This window comes from Herpailurus yagouaroundi, unplaced genomic scaffold, assembly GCF_014898765.1.
Source record: "Herpailurus yagouaroundi ecotype Mexico unplaced genomic scaffold, PumYag 197, whole genome shotgun sequence".
Classification (NCBI taxonomy): Eukaryota; Metazoa; Chordata; class Mammalia; order Carnivora; family Felidae; genus Herpailurus; species Herpailurus yagouaroundi.
Window position 1 is genome coordinate 18,822,297 of NW_024412428.1, and position 20,753 is coordinate 18,843,049.

Genomic DNA, 20,753 nt, shown 5'->3' on the forward strand with positions numbered 1-20,753 from the left:
TAAAGTGTCTCCTTCTGTGCGCCACTTTCGTGACGATCAGAACAAGCCATCCTGCATTGTGGTCAGGGCATACATGAACCTTCAGGGGTCCTGGAACACGGATCCGGAGGGAAGTCATTGCAGGAGCATTAACAGGATGGACTGCCAGAGGAGTCCATGTTGTCAGCGGTCCTACAATCCCACTTCCCAGTCGTCCTAGGGCAACGAAGTAATGTTTGGGAAAGGGAAATACACATGCTTTTGTACAGCAGTATGTGCTTGCAGCCTCCTCAGCAAACACGCCCTGGTTTAATAAGCGCAGCCTATAGACAATTTTCTAGTCTGCCTTCCTCCATGCACTATGGGCGTCCAAAGGCAAGTCCCATCTGCCACACAGCAAGGACTTTGCAGACCCACCCCCCCAGGTCGCAAGTCAAACACGGAAACAGCTGATCAGGTTTGCCAGCCCGGGTACTCAGCTGGGCAGCTCTAACTGAACCCAGCTGAGGCAAGACCCGCCCCAACAACGGCGGCCCAGGCTCCGCCCCCTGCGCCCATTGGTTCATTCAATTCACGCCGCGCCTCCTGCAGCGGGGCAGGCGGCGTGCTCAGTTTGCCGCTGCCTTGGCTTGAGCAGTGCGAGACTGTCAGGGCCGAGACGCGTCCTCCGCCCGCAGCAGCCATGAGCACCCCAGCAGTGCCCCGGGAGCTACAACTGCCCCCGAGCCAGCGGGCCCAGCCCGAGTTCAGAGGTGAGGGCCGCGGTGGCGGGAGCGGCGCGACCCGCAGGAGCCCGGGTTTGTCCGAGAGGGTGGGGACGCGGACGACCGTGGGGGAGGGGGTGGCTCGGACTCAGCGGCCGAGGCCTCGGGTCCCCCGGCTTAAGTCTTGACCAGTTGTGTGAGAAGCCTGGACAGATCGCTCGGTCTCTCGCAGCCGCATCCTCGTTATTTTCGAAATGGACAAACCAGAGCGGTTCCCGGTCCGTGGTGTCACTGTGCGAGCTAAGCGCCTCCCGTGAGGTCGTTACTGGCCGGGCGTGACCCACTGGCGGCGAGGATGGGCCTGCAGTGAAGACGTCCGTTTAGTGAGGGAGCGTGCGTGACACTCCAGCCGGCCCCTGCGTTCGAGACGCGGGACCGGCGGGGGCGGGGCCGCGCCCGGACCGAGAACCCACTGCGCTTGCGCAGGCCTCCCTCTTCCTGAGCGCGAGTATTTGGAGAGGTGGGGCTGCCTCATCTGATGCTTCAAATTAGAGACCTCAATCAACTTTGTGTAAATCCAGGGTTGGCTGGGTCTTCAGAAATAATGTTAACTCTTTGTCCTCCACATGGGAAAGTAGAGGAAAGAAACTCTCACCCAACCCAGTACTGGTAAATTAGAGCTTAGAGTCTGGTGTCTCTTATCTGCTATTTAGTTTCTTAAAGCTTGGCTTTCAGTAACCGTGTATTGAAAATCATTTTCTCCAGATTTTTCACTTAAAGACAGAGGAAAAGGTGATTCTTGTGCAGTAGTTGTGGGCACCACTTACGGTAACAATTTCTTAGAAATGGGATTATTTCTGAATTGAGAAATTTTCTGTTGTATACAAGATGTGATCTCTAGTAGAACATTTTTTGAAGATCTGCATTTAGTGAATATTTGATGTTATCGTTGTAACCAATGTTGGCTTGTCGCCTTTTTGTTATTTAGAACAAAGAAGACAGAAACTCAAGGAACATATGTTAAAAAGAAAAACGTTTTTTGCATACAAGGAGGAAAATCACATATCCAGGTGAGGTCAAATTTTCTGATTTCAGGTCTAAAATTAGAGCTGTCCAATAAAAATGTAATGGGAGCCACAATTGTACTGTAATTTAAAATTTTTTAGTAGCCACATTTTTTAAAGGTGAATTCTAATAACATTTAATCCAATATATCCTGTGTTATAATTCCAACATGTAATTCTTAAAAGTTATTAAGATATTTTGCATTCCTTTTTGGTAGTGAGTTTTCAAAGTCTGGTGTGTATTTTACACTTTCACAAGTCAGTTTGGACTAGCCACTTTTCAAGTGCTCAGTAGCCATACCTTCTTGGATAGCACAACATTAGGTCATCGCTTCCTGTGTAAATTAATTCACACTCTATGATGAAACAATTTTAAAGCAAAGTGTTTGTATATATCAAAATACTGACTGTGGTTTATACAGTGCTACAAAGGTCGGTCTTTGTAGATACCATTCAATCCAATACCTGACCCTTGTACCCTATTGTGAAAGGGGAAATGTTATAAAGGACATTATTATGTCAGTTTTCAGCTAGAATATAAATAGTAGATTAAGGGGTATATCAAATTGAATTTATTAACTTGATAACCGTGTTACAGTTATGTAAGAGAAAAATCACCACTTATAGGAAATGAACATTGAAGCACTTAGGGGTAAATCAAATTGAATTTATTAACTTGATAACCGTGTTACAGTTATGTAAGAGAAAAATCACCACTTGTAGGAAATGAACATTGAAGCATTTAGGGGTAAAGAGCAATCGTGTATATATCTTAACTTGAAAGGTTCAGTTAGAAAACATTGTATATATTCCACACATACACATGTTCAGAAACAGTGCAAATTATAATACATGTGGCATAAAAGGTTGTCACTAAACAAATCTGGGAAAACAGTATACGGATATTGTTTGAACTATTTATAATTTTGCAAGTTGATGTAAGTTTGGCATTAATTCCAAATTTTTAATCTTTTTAATTTTACATTAGTGTTACTTTAAATGTTTTACATTTACATGTAAATGGTTGTGCATTTTCTTTCACAAATTCCTCGTTTCTTCATTTAAGACAAAAAGATGATCCTAGATTTTTTATTTGAATAACTGAGTGGCTAGTGATACCATATATCGAGATGGGGAAGACTAAGGGAGGAATGGGGTAATCAGGAGCTCTGTTTTGGCCATGCTAAATCTGAGGCACCAACAAGACATCCAAGTGGAAAAGCCAAAGAGTTGCACATCTGAAGGGCTGGCTTGAGATTGGGATCAGAGATATAAACATGGGAATTGCCAGTTGGTAGGTGATATTTATTTAAAACCTTGAGGGGGAATAAGATTACTAGAGAGTGAGCAAAGAGAGTATCAACTCAAGTAAGACAGAGCATGACTCTCAACTACTGACTTAAATAAGGAATCTAACTGGGTCGTGGGGTTTATAATACTCTTATACACAATGGGAAGAAAAGAAAATTCTGAAATTCTTCTGGCTTTACAAGAAATCTCACAAGTGCTATATTTATTCCTTTCAGAAAACAGATGTCAATTTAAATATTATTACTTGAGCAACAAATTGTTAAATAGCCAATCAGAGTTGCAGCTTTTCAAAATTAAATCATTCTATTTTCCAATCTCTAGCGTGAGTACTTTAAGATTCCTATGTTTAGATAATGCTTGTGAGGACAGTTTTATCATCACAAGGTAGAATAGCATTTTATATATATATATGTGTGTGTGTGTGTGTGTGTGTGTGTGTGTGTGTATATATATATATATATTCAGATGTATTTTCATATAACTCCATACTGGATGGGTGAATAAGGTGGATTCTCCTTATCCTGATGTGTTGTGGTTTTTTTTAGCTAGCAGTTAAAAAGGCCAGCAATTTCAAGACCAAGCGCTAGGATTCTGTTAGCACAGACAGAAAAAGAGGAGTCCCTGAGAAGTATAAAACTAAAATAAAAAGGCAAAAGAAAAGTTTAAAATTTGAATGCAGCTTTGAGCCCCAGCGAGGTCAGGAAGAAGAGAGACAGACTTGAAAGAAGCGGCCCACCAAGGTAGGAGGAAAAGGAGGAGTTGGTGATCCAGCAGCAGAGTGAAGAGAGTGTTGAAAGAAAGAATTACTACCTGTCAGGTGCTGTTGAAAGGTGCAGTAAGGTGAAAGCAGAATTGATCCCTGAGTTGTAGAAAGACAGAAGGAGATGACACTAGGAGCCTCCAGGAGAGTGGTGAGGGCACATTCCCAATGGATATGGGCTGGGGAGAAAATGTAATACGACAACATGGGGACAGTGTGTTTAGATACATACTTTTGAGGAGTTTTGCTATAAAGATGAAAGGGAATGTGGGGTTTAAGGCTTTTAAGATGAGATATAATATACAGTGTTTATATGCGGATGGGAATGATGTAGCAGAGGGGTAATTAATGATGCAGAAGAATGAATAAATAATAAGAACAAAGATCCTCAGTGCTCAAGCGAGAGAGCACAAATGGAGAGTTTGCCCATGGGTCGGCATGGTGTCAGTTTATTTGCCAAGGAAGGCAGAATATATGGGTACAGAGGCACATAGGCTGGCAGTCTTTGGTGGAGGAAAGAAGGGCTATTTCTTGTTAAGATTGCTTCTGATGTTCTCCATGAGATAACATCACAGTATACCGTAAGCCCAGAAGTAATTGGGGGTCTGATTGGTTAAGGTACCACATTGGGAGCACCTGACAGACTGACCGTGAGCATCATCTCCCACCCCGCACCGGACTACAGGCCAGTGAATAACAAGAGGAGTATTTACCATCAGGCAGTGAATGCAGGGCTTTAAACTGAGGAGACAATGCTCTGTTCACTGATGCATCTTGACTCTGCCATCATTCAAAATGTGTAGTACAAATGGAGTATTACTCGACAATCAAAAAGAATGAAATCTTGGCATTTGCAACTACTGGAGGGATGGATGGAACTGGAGGGTGTTATGCTAAATGAAATTAGTCAGAGAAAGACAAATACATGACTTCACTCATATGAGGAATTTAAGATACAAAACAGATGAACATAAGGGAAGGGAAGTAAAAATAATATAAAAACAGGGAGGGAGACAAAACATAAAAGACTTAAATATAGAGAACAAACAGAGGGTTGCTGGAGGGGACGTGGGGGAGGGATGGTCTAAATGGGTAAGGGGCATTAAGGAATCTACTCCTGAAATCATTGTTGTACCATATGCGAACTAACTTGGATGTAAATTAAATAATAAATTTTTTAAAAATGTGTAGTACAAGCTATGTCAAAGTTCTGCCCCTTGTCCGATCAGACTAAGCAAAAAGATGCGAGAGGCATCGTAACCCAAATTATCAACTACAGGGATAACAAGCTTTGTTGATTCTAAAATGTACCCTTCTTTTACATTTTAGCATCTCTGAACTTGGGAACTGTCTTAGAATCAATGGGATGTCTAATTGATCCTCTTTTGTCTTTTCTTTATGGAATGCAAATTGTTATAATGACTTGCTAAGAGAATCTCATGGCCTGTACTAAACAGTCTCTATCTGTTAAAAGGAGTGTAGGTTAAATTCTTGAGGAAGCATTTGTTTTAGATACATATTCTAAATGCATTGCCATCTAGAAACTGAAGTCCATATTTATAATGAATTGGGCTGCGTGTGTATGGAAAATTTTGGATTTCTTTTGGGAGGGCTATTTTTTTTCTTTCCCTTTTTCTTTTCTTCTTTTTAATCAGAGTATAATTGACATTAATTTTAGGTATACATCATAGTGATTTGACAGTTGAATACATTAAATGCTTACCGTGGAAAGTGTAGTTACTTTCTGTCACCGTAAAAAGTTGCTATAATATTATTGACTATATTTCCTATACTATACTTTTCATTCCAGTGACTTATTTACTTTATACCTATTTTCCCATATATATATATATATATATATATATATATATATATATACACACACACTTATTTACCCTTTGCCTATTTTCATCCATTTCCCACCACCCTCCTCTTAGGCAGTCTGTATTTGAGTCTGTTTCTATTTTTTGTTTGTTGTTTGTTTTTGTTTTGTATTTGTAGATTCCACATATAAGTGAAATCGTATGGTATTTGTCTTTCTCCAACTGCCTTATTTCACTTGGCAGAATACCCTCAAGGTCTATCCATTGTGTCACAAATGGCAAGATTTTCTTTTCTTTTCTTTTTAAATATTTATTTATTTTTGAGAGAGAGAGACAGAGAGTGTGGGGGGGGGGGTCAGAGAGAGAGAGAGAGAAAGAGAGGGAGATACAGAATCTGAAGCAGGCTCCAGTCCCTGAACTGTCAGCACAGAGCCCGATGTGGGGCTCAAACTCACAAACTGGGAGATTATGACCTGAGCCAAACTTGGATGCTTAACTGACTGAGCCACCCAGGTACCCCAAGATTTTCTTTTTTATGGCTGAGTAATATTCCAGTATATATATATATGCCACATCTTCCTTGTCCATTCATTTATTGATGGACACTTAGGTTGCTTCTATATCAGGGATATTGTGAATAATGCTGCAGTAAACCCCGGGGGTGCATGTATCTTTTTGAACTAGTGTTTTCATATACTCTTCAGGTAAATACCCAGAAGTAGAATTACTGGATCATCTGGTATTTCTATTTATGAATTTTTTGAGGAAACTTCATGCTGTTTTCCATTGGCTGCACCAATTTATATTTTCATTGCACAAGGTCTCCCTTTTTTCCACATCCTTTCCAACACTTGTTATCTTTTTGTCTTTTTGTTAGTAGCCATTCTGACAGGTGTGAAGTATTATCTCATTGTGGTTTTGATTTGCATTTCCCTGATGACGAGTGATGTTGAGCACCTTTTCATGGGTTTGTTGACCATCTGAATGTTTTTGGAAAAATGTCTGCTTGGGTCCTGCTTGTGCAGGTCTGCTTGTGCATTTTTTAATTGAGTTTTCTTCATGTTGAGCTGTAGGAGTTCTTTATAAATTTTGGAAATTAACCCCTGATTTATCAGATATGTCCCATGTAAATATCTTCTCTCACTTAGTAGATTGCCTTTTTGTTTTGTCGATGGTTTGATACTGTGCAGAGGCTTTTAGTTTGATGAACTTTCCATTATTTTTACTTTTGTTTCCCTTGCCTGAGGGGACACAATACATCCTACAAAATATGGCTAAGGCTGGTGTCCAGGACTTTCCTACCTCTGTTTCCTTTTAGGAGCTTTATGGTTTCAGGTCTCACGTTTAGGTCTTTAATGCATTTTGAGTTCATCTTTGTGTATGGTGTAAGAAAGTGGTCTAGTTTCATTCTTTTGCATGTGGCTGTCCAGTTTTCCCAGCACCATTTATTTGAAGAGGGGCTATTTTTAATTTTTTTTTCAATGTAAATCTGTTACTAAGTACTGAAAACTAACCAAAGGAAGTGTTGCTTAATAAAGGTTTTGAGGATTTGTTTGAGTGACTAAGAAGAATGGTTTGGAATGAGGTTATCAAATGTGTTTACCTATTCTGTATGGAGAGGGTGTTAAGACTTTTAAGAAAATATCTAAATTCTCCAGCCATCTTGTTTATACTATTAAGTCACCCTATAATAAAGAAAGAAGAGTTTTGCTTCATAAATAAATCTCAGCTCAGTTCTTGCCTTAATTTAAAATTACAAAGTTAGATGATTGTTAGTATCCTCCCATTCCTCCTGCCAAAGACAAAACTCACTTGGTCTGTGGTTAAACTTTTTTTCCTTTTTTTTTTTTTTTTTTTTAAAGTAGTAGAGACCAGAAAGTGATGACCTCTGAGGGCCAGGTCCATGAAGAGACAAAAGTTCTGAAATTTAAAACAAAAATGGTAAGATATGGACATAGCCCTCATAAACTGTCCCTTTTCCCCCTTTCCCTTTCCTAAACTCTTAAAGAGATGAATTCTGAAATACCAATTTGTCATAAATCACTCTTCTAGGCTGGTAAAGAAAATGTCAGTAGACCTCCCGGGAGCAAAAATAATATAACAATGGAAAAAAATTGTATTCCTTTAAGGCCTTCTAATGAACTAACCAATTCAACTATAGCAATTGATACACCTAATTCTGAGGATAATAATCAAACTGGGCAGTTGGTACCAATTAAAGGTGACCCTCCAGGTCAACACATGACATTAAGCCAAGTGTTTCATCTTAAAAACAACAATAAAAAGAAACAAATAATGACAGAAAAACCAAAGCAAGATGCTAACATGTCCAAGAAGCTTGTGCTTGGATCTTACCGTGGCCAAATTGTTCAGTCTAAGATTAATTCATTTAGAAAGCCTCTACAAATCAGAGATGAGAGTTCTGCAGCAATAAAGAAACTTTCGACTACAGTCCCTAAAGCTACAGAGCCTCTGCGCACAAACAGCAGCAGTGTGACAGCGAAAAGCGATAGAGCTTCTAACGTGACGACTACCACTAAACTTGTGAGCACTACAATTCAGAACAGACAGCTTCTGCGACCTCCTATTAGAAGTCACCGCGACAATGCTCAGGATGCTGTGAGACCAGGCATCAGTAGAAGCTCGGCCAATGTTACGATGCGGAAAGGACCTCGAGAGAAAGAGTTAGTGCAATTAAACACCGTTTCATCTAGTGCCAAAACGGGTTCTCAGGGTATAGAAAGAAAGAAGACACTAACAAGAAGCATGAAGTCTGAAATTGTAGCCAGGCCTGTTTCGTCTTCTAACACCAAACTGATAGAAAAGTCGAAAAACGTTGACCCTCGCAGACATACAATAGCAAAAGCAACTATTGATAGATCAGCGCAGCCCAAAGAAACAGCAGAAGAGAGGAAGTAAGTAAATGTAATTTTATTAGCTTAATTTTCAGCAGAGTAGCTCTTGTGGTTTGGCTTATCATCTCCTTGAATGTATTAGAATTTGTGTGCAAGTGTAGATTCTCTTCTGTCGTGTGCAAATTTAAGCAAATTTATGTTGTGGAACAGTATGACCTAAGTTCTTGTGCTTGAGTGTCTTTCATTAGGTCTGATGTAATCTAAGTTATAATGCTTAATACAATTGGGAAATATTTTATAACCTCTCCATTTAAAAATGGGTTCTTAGGGTCTTTGAGCATATAATTAACATTGGTATGTTCAATATTCCTCTTTCTTTGAACTTGTGAACTTATGTATGTGCCACTAGCATGGAGCTACTTCAAGACCTGAGTTATTTTTTAACTTCTCCTCTGAGAGAATTCTATCATCAATATCACGGTAATGCTTGTATCCTGCTTGTAACTGTAGAGCTCGTCTGAGTGAGTGGAAAGCTGGCAAAAGGAAAGTCCTGAAAAGGCCTCCTAGCTCAGGAGTTACCCAGCCTGAGCCTGAAGGGCAACACGAAAACCCAGTTGGGTCCTTTTGGACTACCATGGTAGAAGAAGATGAACAAAGATTATTTACCGAAAAAGTGAACAAGACATTTTCTGAATGCCTAAACCTGATTAGTGAGGTACAGTCCTTATATTCGTATAGTAGTTTATAGTTTGTAAATTATCTCATAAATGTTATCTCACTAAATTACCTTGTCACTCTTTGACCATGTAATGTGTTAGTGGTGTTATGTAGATTTAATGTTAATTATGAGATTGTTTATCTTTAGCCTTTAATGGACTGCATTTTCATTGAGTTCATATAAATAGATCAAAGGGATAATTAGGTTTTTACTGGATTTTTTTTTTTTACTTATAAATATTATGTTTCTGTAAGATGTTAATATAAAATGGGCTGAGGGTGGATATTCACTCTGATACTTCTGTTTTTTCCATTCCTTCGGCATGTTTTCATATTATTTTTTCCACTCATTACATATTTTACCAAAGACTAGCTACATAAATTAGTCATTATCTCACATGGAATTCAAGTTAGCTAAAATATTTCAAACAAAATTCCATTAATCTAAACCAACATCATCATGGTCTTGAACTTATTGTAGAGTTTCACTATTTGGACCAAAATCCTACAGAGTATAATAACTCTAGAATGTTTCCTTTATTTCCTGAATACTTTTTAATCTTGCTTTGGTTACCCACAGTGTCCAAGACCCACAGCAAGACTGAATCTATGAGTATGATTTCAAACCTTACTCTGGTCTTCATGAGCATCTTTAGACTTTTTGTGATTCTGAGGACCCGTGAAAATTAGACTCGGAGTTTCCCTGATTATATTCTTAATTCTGCTTAGCTGGGGTTTGTCATTGAAACTGCCCTACTATCTGTGTATCTGTGTATACTATCTGTGTATAGCCCTTAAGTACATATACCGTAACAGATTCATTTTAGCCTTAATATCAAGACCTGATAAAGACAATTTTTAAAACCGGAAGCTGTTCTCCCCCATAAACATTTCGTAGATGCAAAAATTCCAACTCAAATATTGAATGGAATCCCACAATATGTAAAAGGATAAGGATAAGGAAAAGGATCAAGACCATGTAGAGTGTTGGTCATTTTTGACTTAATGTTTTTCTCAACTTATATCTCATTTTTTCCCTGCTTTGTATTCATGACTAATATGCTTCTTGTTAGCCGTTCAGAATAAGTTTGGAGTAAGGAAGAGAACAGTGAATATTCTTATGAATAGTTTTCTATCAGTTTTTTCTCTCATTATCATTGATCTTGATTATAGATCAAGCTTACTTAATTGTTCATAGTTTGGAGGCTAAATGAGATCACTCACTTCACTTCTTGCTGTTTTAGGGATGCCCAAAAGAAGAAATATTGGTCATACTGAATGACCTGATTAAAAGTATTCCGGATGCCAAAAAGCTTGTTCGATACTGGATATGCCTTGCACGTATTGAACCCCTCACAAGTCCTATCGAAAATGTCATCACAATCTATGAGAAAGCCATTCTGGCGGGCGCTCAGGTAAGATGCAAACGTAATAATCTTTATTATTACAGTGTAAAAGATTCAGAGTTATTTTGGAGCACATTACAACATAACTTGATAAAAGTGTGGTTATATACGTAGTGGTAATGAATGTTTAAAGGCCACAATGATTGCATATTTACAGAAGCTGTTTCTTAACCTTCTAAAACTTGCCTGTGAACTAGTGATAATCGCACTTAGAAGATGAATATAAGCTGAAATGTAAATTTCGTGAAAAATGCTGTGAGCAATGTTTTAGTACAACATGTCGTTTTACACATTTCCTAGTTAAGATATCTGGGATATTGAATTTTTAATATTAAAATGTATTTAACGAAGATAAAGTAAGTAGAATTAACATCTAAATGTTAGCGGGTTCTGTGGCTCTGTGAGAGAACCCTGTTGCTTTAAGAGCGTTTCTTAATGTACTTATATTTTTGTGCCCTGTGTTTGGTCCTGCCCACGCATAGAAAATGGCAGTCAACTAGTTTCTCTGACATGTAACCACCATAGTGATTTGATAGCATACCTCTCGCCCCTTCCTGGTCTATTGCTACAAAGGCCCTGGCTCTAGAATAAGTTGTATCTCCAGTTTTTTTATTTGACTGGGTTTTTGCTTTTATGGGCAAATATTTCTAAAATGCATTTCCTTTTGACCAGGTTTCTCAACATGCATTTTTAGAGATTATTTATAAAGAGAGTTTTAAAAAAATTTTTTTCTTTAGTCTTTCTTTAAGAAAGGTCTACTCACTTTATTCTCAGCAAAGCCAACGGATACTATTTGACCCTTCACCTGAATCAAAAATCAAATATTCAGCAGATATTCTCTCAATGGCTATTACGTATAAAGCGCTTTGCTGAAGGGAAATTGTATTTGACAGAATCCCACCTGGAAGGGAGTGTTAGGTTCCTACTGCGCTGAACCAGAAGGGGCATAACTTAAAGTGGCTTAAGGCAGATTAGCTAGGATGCATAACCGGGGCCAAAGGTTCACATAGAAAGCAGTGTGTAAAGGAAAGCTGTGACACTGGAGCAGAAAGTGGAAAACAAGGATTAAAATTTGCAAAAGAAAAGTGAAAGCAGGATGAGTGAGTAGTTAAGGACTATGTGCTAGAACTAAGAATATGAGCCAGAACTTCCCTTTTATATAATGTCTTGAATATGTTGCATTAGCAGTCAGGGCAGTTCAAAGGAACGTAGTAAGTACTTATATGTTCTAGAATATAATGGACACTTAGTGAACTGTTGAATTTGAATGAGTGAAATGTTAGGCTGATCAACCTTGAGCTCTTCAGAGATGCATTTAATAGCCTGTGAAAAAAATATATAACCATGGACATAGGAGAAAAGGTATAAATCTCATATTAAATTTACCGTATATTATTAGCTCTTTAATAGAGATTAGTGTTAGCTTGTTACTTATCCGTGAATTTTGTTTATATCCAGACAAGCAGTTTTAAGAAAAATTGTGGGGAAAACTTTTAATCTGATAATTCTACCCTTTAAATTGGAAAAGAGTCGGGGCGCCTCAGTGGCTCAGTCAGTTAAGCGTCCGACTTCAGCTCAGGTTATGATCTCGCGGTCCGTAAGTTGGAGCCCCGTGTCACGCTCTGTGCTGACAGCTCAGAGCCTGGAGCCTGTTTCAGATTCTGTGTCTCCCTCTCTCTGCACCTCCCCCACTCTCACTCTGGCTCTCTCTCTGAAAAATAAACATTAAAAAAATTTTTTTTTTATTTTATTTTTTTTTTAATTTTTGAAGTTTATTTTTGACAGAGAAAGAGTGCTAGCATGAGCTGAGGGGGGGCAGAGAGAGAGACAGGGAGACACAGAATCCAAAGCAGGCTCCAGGCTCTGAGCTGTCAGCACAGAGCCCAACATGAGGCCTGAACCCACGAACTGTGAGACCATGATCTGGGCCGAAGTTAGACGCTTAACCGACTGAGCCACCCAGGCGCCCCCCGCCCCCTGAAAAAAATTTTTTTTAAATGGCAAAGAGTCATTTTTAAAAATTTGAGTGGCCAAAATAAGTATTTTGAGAAAAGAGACATGGTCTAAGAACCACTGCTTTGTTTTATTAATTGTATGAAATGTAATCACTGTTTAAAATATTTTTGACTTGGACAATCTCGTTAATGTCTGAGAATATAAAACTTTTATTTCCCTCACTAAAACAATTAAGCCTATTGAAGAGATGCGACATACCATTGCAGATATTCTGACAATGAAGAGTCAAGGAAAAGTTAAATATGGTACGTTTTTTATTTTCTTCAAGTGAATTGTGATTTTATTAAAATTCATTGAATTATTTTTCTTTTATCTTTTTAAACTTGTTAAATTTGTCAGTTGTTTCTCTCCTCTTACATCTGTTGGCATACCTCCCTCCAAGATTCAGTGGCTTTATGTAGTGTAAAGAATTTTTAATTAGGAGATCTGGTTCAAAACTCAAATTTGTCATTGAGTGTCTGTGAAAGTTGCCTTACCTCTCTAGGCCTCAGTTTCCTGTGTTAAAAGTGAGGCAATTTGATTTGAGCATCTCTAAAATTTTACTTGTGAAATTCTGTCATCTGTTCCGTGCTCTAGAGAAGCTGTTCAAGAATTCTCTTTGCTAGGGATGGGAGATAGAAGTAAGAGATTCATTAGCTGTCAGGTTTATGAAATGTAAACATTTTCTAGATTCAGATGTATCATATAACTGAAACACCTCTTAGTAAAAATCTCTAATAATTTCCTACTAGTCAAATCTAGAGGTCTTCTCGGCTTGATGGATTTACCAGGACGTCTCCAGTGTTTCACATCTAGCATGTTTTATTTTGGACTCCTTGTCGTCCCTCATTGCTTCCCCATACCATCATCTCTTCCCCCCAAAAAAGAAAATCCTCTGTGGTTAAAGAGGCCTACGCAAGAAATTTTGGAAGAGATGCCCGCACTATACCTGCACACTCATTCAGACACACACATGCACCCATTTGTTAAGTCCTAACTTAGAAATAACTCTTAAATCGAGCCCTTCCTCCTCACTGCCTACCTCTCTGCCACCTTGCTTAAGGCAACCATAGCTTTGTCTTCTTATCATCACAGGTCATTCCTTTTCATTCCTTGCCATTCTAAACCATCTGTTTTAGTGATCAACCGTATTGTATCTCTGTCGCTCCAGTAGAGATTTATTTTTACCGAACTTCTAGCATGTAAAGGTCATTACGGTCCAGCCCTTCATACCTATCTGAACTCATCACCTCTTCCCCACATTCCCACCTTGCTTCTTACCGTGTATTCTAAGCACACTGGCCCTTTAATGTTGTCTTAATAGGTCATTTTCTTTTAAGTTTCATACCAAGATTGTCTTCCTAGGTCTTGTCGAGTACTCTTTTCTCAAGCCCCAGCCTAAGTGTCACTTGAAAGCTTTCCATAGCCATCTCGCTGTCTCTCACACAAAGGTAGTTATTCCGTTTCATGGGTTCCTATGACCCCTTATTCTTACCTCAGTTATATGGCATTTTTCTCATTTTATAATTATTTTCAACTTCTTAAAGGACAGGAATGGTTTCATTCTTATATTTGTATCTACAACCCCTGACCCACAGGCGCCAGTAAATATTTGTCAATAGTTCTCAGCAGTGTTAGCTTAGGAAACGAAATGGTTAGGAGATGGCAGTTTGTTTCGTTGATTTTGAAAATCTGACCAACTATGAATAACTTTAATGCCTTCTGATTTTGCTCTTTCAATTTGGCCCAAAGCTTAATCTATAAATGTATTTCTATAGGAGAAAATGTTGAGGAGGCTTGTGCAACCAAGGAATACATCCATGAAGTCAGCACTGAAGATAGAGGGGTTAATCTAGAGTCAGGAAAACCAGAAATGGAAAAGAAAACTAGAAATGTGGTATTCCAAGATGATGAAAAAGTGGAAGATGACAAAACAAACGATTCAACCAATGATGTTAAAACCCCCAGTACAGAAACCAGGGGGAGTTGCTTAATTAAATATAATGTGTCTACTACACCATACCTACAAAGGTAAGCTTTCAAAGTGTACTGTGCTGTGATTTGTTTTTATGTTTAGGAATAATAAATATGGTATCTAAAAATATTTCACTTGCGATTAGAACTATCATTTATTAATAGGTAAAGGTTTCAAGCAAATCAATATCATTGGGACATTTCACCCTTTAAATACTGGATTTGCTTTGCTTTTCCCTAAGTATTGCCATTTTGTGAAAGAAAACTTTGATATTTTACTTTAATGTCTGTAAGCTATTGATAATAGTAGGTTTTGGAATTGAGCAAATAGCCAATTGTACAGATATTCAAGAATCTGCTGTATATGTGCTGTGACAACAAATACAGAAAGGAATAAGTTCCTAACTACAAGGAGCTTTGGTAACTCCTTTTCTGTAAGACAGCCAATCACACGGTTGTAACATACAAGTTATAGTAAGATAAATGGCATAAAAGAACAAGTAAAAATGTTAATGTTTTTTAACTCTGGGAATAATTTTTGTCTTTTTAGTGTAAAAAAGAAGATACAGTTTGACAATACAGATTCTACATTTAAAGAGCTAAAGTTTCTAACACCAGTGAGACGTTCTCGACGTATTCAAGAGAAGACTTCTAAATTGCCAGATATGTTAAAAGACCATTATCCTTGTGTGTCTTCATTGGAACAATTAACAGAGTTGGGAGGGGAAACCGATGCTTTCGTATGCCGTCCCAATTCAGCACTATGCCCGATGTTCTCAGAGCCTGGAACAGCAGAAGAGAAATAAAGTGATGATGAGAAATGGGGTTTTTATTGTTCCTGGGGTATTTTGTTTGCTTGTTGTGGCTTTGTGTGTCTCTTAGGAGTGGGCCAAGTACCTAAGTATTCATGGCAGTAAGCTCTCTTACTGATGTTCAATACCTTATAGCAGGTATTGCCTTCTGGGCAGCAGAGAGCTAATCCTACCTTTTCGATCTTAGCAGAGGGAGTTTCTAAGATGGTAAATTTGTCAAGTAGTTTACTATATTCCTTGGCTATAAACAGGTTTCATCATAATGTTGACTTGTTCACTTTTAATCGTCTTAAGTTAGAGATAAATTTTTAGTCATTAAATATAAGTACAGTAATGCTGCATCGTCAGAAAAGGTGTTCTAGATAAAATTGATATATTTGCATAGGCTTGTTCTTGAAATGTATAATATACATGCCAGCCTTTAAACAGAATGCTGACTTTTCATCGCCTTTCCTTGATTCTATAGATCAGTCGAAAAGTCAGTAATTGTAATGTGTAGAGTGACTCCCTTCAAATGTGAAGACATGGAAGATTTAGCTTGCTTTTCCACCCAGTTGTTGTTACCCAGACTGCTGTGGTCTGTTGTGCTTTGGCTCTTCCCTATCGCTTTCCATCAGCGCTAGTGAGTCTGTGGTCTCTGTTGGCTTCTTTCTTTTTTATTGTAGCTGAGGTCACCAGGAAGGGTAATTAACTGAATACCCCATGTCTAAGAGCAGATACTTTGTACTAAGAAAGAAAAGGTGTCGAACTCAGTGGGTATTTGAAACTTTGAATCTGAGTTTCTTTCTTTAGTTCCTTTTGTAACTTGACTATCTAAAATGTTACAATTTTAAATTTTATCATTTCACTTGATATAGTTGGAATTAGAGCAGGAATATATAATGTTATTTTAATGTAGGTAGAATTTCTAAAATAACTAATAGTTTCTTATAAAAACTTTCCTGTTAAGTCATGTCCCTTGAAACGTGATAGTTATATGCGATAAACAGTTTCTTCTCCCCACACATAAATATCACCAATAAAATTGTTTTGTAAGTCTCTGAACTAATTCTTAAATACATCGCCTACCAATTCTACAGCTTCAAAGATATGGTAGTTTTAAAACTGTGTGTGATATAAATGCGCTTAAGAATCACATAGTCTTATGTTCACTCATTCCGTTTGTACAATAGCACCTATCTTTGTTCTATAATAGTTTTGTGTCCTAGAGAGGATTTTTAGTCTTTTATAAACTGTACCTAATATTTATAAATAAATATATCTGTATTTCGATGTTTCAGTGACATTTATTTCAACAAATATGAAATGCAGTTTAACCACAGTGAATGAATTTAAATTTCGCTTTTGAAATACATTATAGTGAGATCTGACTTGCAGTTTTTAATATTTAAATATGTGTTTAATAGTGTATTTCTCTTTGAAAAATTATCAGTCTATCTAAAGGTTTACCTAAATTTTTACCAATTTTTTTCATACTTTGTATGAATGGTGCAAAATACGCCATTTTGAAATAAACTTCAAGCTGGCCTGTACTCCTAGCTTTATAATAAGCATACCATATGGTTCATTTAGCCATATAACATAGCTTCGGATACCTCAGTGATAGGGAGCTTGAGATAAGTGGTTCTATGTTTGGACAAGTTTCATAGAGTGCTTTTTCCCTCCCTTTCCTCCCTTAACTGCAGGAAAATCTGTCTCTTTAAATAGCCCTGGTGCTAACCTTTCCAGACGTAGGTAATTGCTCCTTTTCAGGTGCTCAAGGACGGTTATCATGGCTGATCTCAGTTTGTTCCAAGATAAATATCTCCAAGCATATGATATATGGTGCATAAGCTTTAAAGTCCAATGGATCTACATTCAAAATCTCAGCTCCTACCTTCCCCTAAAAGTTATGTGATCATGGAGAAGTTACTCAGTTGAATTTCATCTTTCTAAGGGGTAAAGTGGAGATCATTCCCTTTGTCATTTTTGTGCTATGTATTATCTGGCTGTCCCCCTGGTTGATTAACCAGAATGGGTACCTGACCCAATCTGGACTGTCAGGTTCCTTTCCATAGGTATTTGGAATCAGGACTGAGAGTCGGTCTTTTCTATGTAGTTATACCTGAAATATGTAAATATGAGGCACTGAGTGACCAAATGAAGGTTGGGGAGCAAAGGTCACCAGTAAACAGAATGATTGAAGTAACTACAAAGCAGACAGAGACTCCTTTTTTTTTTTTTTTTTTTTTAATTTTTAAAAAATTTGTTTATTTTGAGAGAGACAGGGTGCGCGCAGGGGAGGGGCAGAAAGAGGGAGACAAAGAATCCGAAGCAGGCCCCAGGCTCTGAGATGTCAGTGAAGAGCCTGATGCGGGACCCAAACTGAACCCAGGAACCGTGAGATCATGATCTGAGGGGAAGCCAGACGCTTAACCAACTGAGCCACCCAGGTGCCCCACACCACCCTTCTTAAGTGTTACTAGTATTAGTAACCTTCCAAATTTTTTCTGTGTATTTAACATATACACAGACTTGTACACCTATAGACACATGTGTATGTGTGGATTTTGTAGGTTTTGTTTTGCTTTGTTCATAAATGGTACCATACTTCATGTATGGTTTTACAACTTGCTTTTTCTCTAATTTACTAAGTCATAAGGAATTTTTCATTGACCTAGATCAATGTAACATTAAGACTACATGGGAACTTTGTAACTCAGCTTTTGACACTGTTTACGGCTACAAGCAACATCTAACACTGAAGGGTCATGGTTAAGAATCAGACTTGAGGGGCACCCGGGTGGCTCAGTTGATTAAGCGTCTGACTCTTGATTTCAGCTCCGGTCATGATCTCACAGCTCGTGAGTTTGAGCCCCGCATCAGGCTCTGTGCTGACAGTGCAGAGCCTGTTTGGAATTCTCTCTCTCTTTCACTGTCTCTCTCTCTCTCTCTCTGTCCCTCCCTGCTTGCGTGTGTGTATGTATGCTCTGTCTCCAAATAAGAATCAGACTTGAGTCATACCATACCGCTGGGGTTCTAATTCCAGTTTTACCACTTACTAGCTATGGGACCTGAGACAAAAAACCTCTCTGTGCTCCAGAGATAATAATTGTAACTTTAGGGGTGTTTTGGAGATTAAAATGAGTTGATAGCTGACACTTACCATTATCTAGTCCTATTCTAAACACTTCACGTGTATTGATTCACTTAAAACAATGCCTAGTACCTTGTATATGTTACCTATAGCAATATTTTATTTCCAATCACTACCCAGTTCAGAAGTCCCCTGCCTGGGAGCCATAGTTTGGCAACAGCTATAGAGAAAAGGGGTCATATCTGTTCTATTTCCTCTTCCCCATGCTCACTAGTCTCTGCTTGCTGCTTGTTACAGGTTGAATTATATCACACCAAAAAAGTTATGTTGGACTTTAGCCCCCAGGACTTCAGAATGTGACCTTATTTGGAAATAGGGTCATTGCAGATGTAATTGAGATAAGACTGGACTAGGGTTGGCTCCTAGTCTAATATGACTGGGAAGGTGATGTGAAGACACAGGGAAGAGACAGCATTTTATGAGCCAGAGAGGCCCAGAACAGGTCCCTCTCTGAGTCCTGAGCAAGAATCCTGCTGACACCTTTATTTTGGACACGTAGGCTCCAGAACTTTAACAGGATACACTTTTGTGGTTTAAGTCACTCAGTTTGTGACACTTTGTTTTTGTTAGGGCAGCCCTAGAAAACTAATACATCCATGGAACAAGATAAAAGAGTCCTTTTCATGACTATTGACACAGGGCAAGAAAGAAAAGAGTTGGGCGGTTTTATGACTTTTGCCCCAGCACTGTCATGAATATAAAGTGGTGAGGTCTGTGCCTGCGGCTTGAGCAGCATGAGCATTAATTAGTTCACGGAAACTGGTAGCATTCTGGGCATAGACATGTATAGTAGTTTTGTTTTTGTTTCTTTAATTGAAACCAACCAATGCAGATGTTGCAAATGTTGACCATTCAGAAAGAACATTATACTCCAGAGACCCTGCTCTTATCTCTACGTTATAGAATGATAGCATATTAACGTTGCCATATTATGGTGAACACGTTCAGCACAGACAAGTACAGACAGAAGTTGTTCTAATATGTATATATTATACTAATACAGTGAAACCTTTGTTTGCAAGCATAATTCGTTCCAGAAACATGCTTGTAATCCAAAGCACTTGTATATCAAAACGAATTTCCCATAAGAAATCATGGAAACTCAGATGGTTCGTTCCACAACCCAAAAATATTCATGTAAAAATGATAACAATACTGGGGGACCTGGGTGGCTCAGTTGGTTAACCATCTGACTTTGGCTCAGGTCATGATCTCGCCGTTCATGAGTTCAAGCCCCGCTTTGGGCTCTGTGCTGACAGCTCAGAGCCTGGAGCCTAATTCGGAGTCTGTGTCTTCCTCTCTCTCTCTGCTCCTCCCCTGCTCACGCTCTGTTTCTCTCTCAAAAAAATAAAAAAATAAAAAAATAAATTTAATGATAACAAGATTGTAATATAATACAAAATAATAAAGAAAATACAAAATATAAAGAAAAATTAACTGCACCTACCTTTGAAAACCTTCATGGCTGATGTGGGGAGACAACAAGAGAGGAGGGTTATTGTGTAGGACGATTTTCAATATCACTAACAGAATCACGGCTGTCTCTTGGCTCAATGGAATCTTTTTCTTTTTGTGCAGCTTTAACAAGGAACCTATCCAATGACCTAGAATGAAGCAAAGTGTTCCTAAGGTTACTCTTGTATGGAAAAGCAAAGGACTGTCCATTGGTGCTTTGAAGTGACAAAAAATACACCAGTGCCAGTTCCAACATTCTGAAAAATCACTGATTTCTGCCAAACACAATGGCCTGAGACCCAGCATCGGAGCATGGGAGACATCACCCACAATCCCAGAGAGAGAGAGAGAGGGAAGAATCTTTGGCTCAGTTGTGATCATGTGACTTTCAACATCATGTACTACTCGTATTACAAGACTTAGCTCCTTTATCAAGTTAAAATTTATTAGAAATGTTTGCTCGTCTTGCAGAACACTCACAGAACAAGTTACTCGCAATCCAAGGTTTTACCGTACACCCATTTTGATTTTCACACTACTCCTATGAGGCAGGTCCTATACTCATACACAGAGAGGTTTAATGACTTGCTGTAGGAGTTTTCTAGACTTGCCCTTAAAACAAATCACCACACAGTGGCTTAAAACAACACAAATGTATTCTCTTCTGCAAGTCAGAAGTCTGGATTAGACCTCACTGCACTAAAAACAAAGTATAGACAGGATTGTGTTTCTTCTGGAAGTTCAAGGGGGCAATTTGTTTCC

The 20,753-nt window shown here is 38.5% G+C and overlaps 1 protein-coding gene across 4 annotated transcripts; it reads left to right on the forward strand.

Moving 5' to 3' along the window:
• The first annotated feature begins 543 nt into the window (after nucleotides 1–543).
• Nucleotides 544–16,674, forward strand: CKAP2 (cytoskeleton associated protein 2). Of its 4 annotated transcripts, none has more exons than XM_040448314.1 (9): nucleotides 544–731; nucleotides 1,672–1,753; nucleotides 7,504–7,582; nucleotides 7,694–8,556; nucleotides 9,007–9,211; nucleotides 10,458–10,628; nucleotides 12,811–12,880; nucleotides 14,393–14,645; nucleotides 15,139–16,674. In XM_040448314.1, exons 1-9 carry the CDS (start codon nucleotides 662–664, stop codon nucleotides 15,392–15,394), a joined length of 2,049 nt encoding a protein of 682 aa, XP_040304248.1. In that variant the 5' UTR covers nucleotides 544–661; the 3' UTR covers nucleotides 15,395–16,674. The 4 variants fall into 4 exon arrangements, with proteins under 4 accessions (XP_040304248.1, XP_040304249.1, XP_040304251.1 ...); XM_040448315.1 differs by having other exon boundaries at nucleotides 545–731; nucleotides 7,507–7,582; XM_040448317.1 differs by lacking the exon at nucleotides 544–731 and adding an exon at nucleotides 1,242–1,352 and having other exon boundaries at nucleotides 7,507–7,582.
• The last annotated feature ends 4,079 nt before the right edge of the window (nucleotides 16,675–20,753 follow it).

Excerpts from the sequence above, each read along its gene's own strand:
- CKAP2 (XM_040448314.1), top strand. The coding sequence starts at position 662 with ATGAGCACCCCAGCAGTGCCCCGGGAGCTACAACTGCCCCCGAGCCAG. Across the intron at positions 10,629-12,810 it reads CCATTCTGGCGGGCGCTCAG|CCTATTGAAGAGATGCGACA; the intron begins GTAAGATGCAAA and ends AAAACAATTAAG. Across the intron at positions 14,646-15,138 it reads ACTACACCATACCTACAAAG|TGTAAAAAAGAAGATACAGT; the intron begins GTAAGCTTTCAA and ends TTGTCTTTTTAG.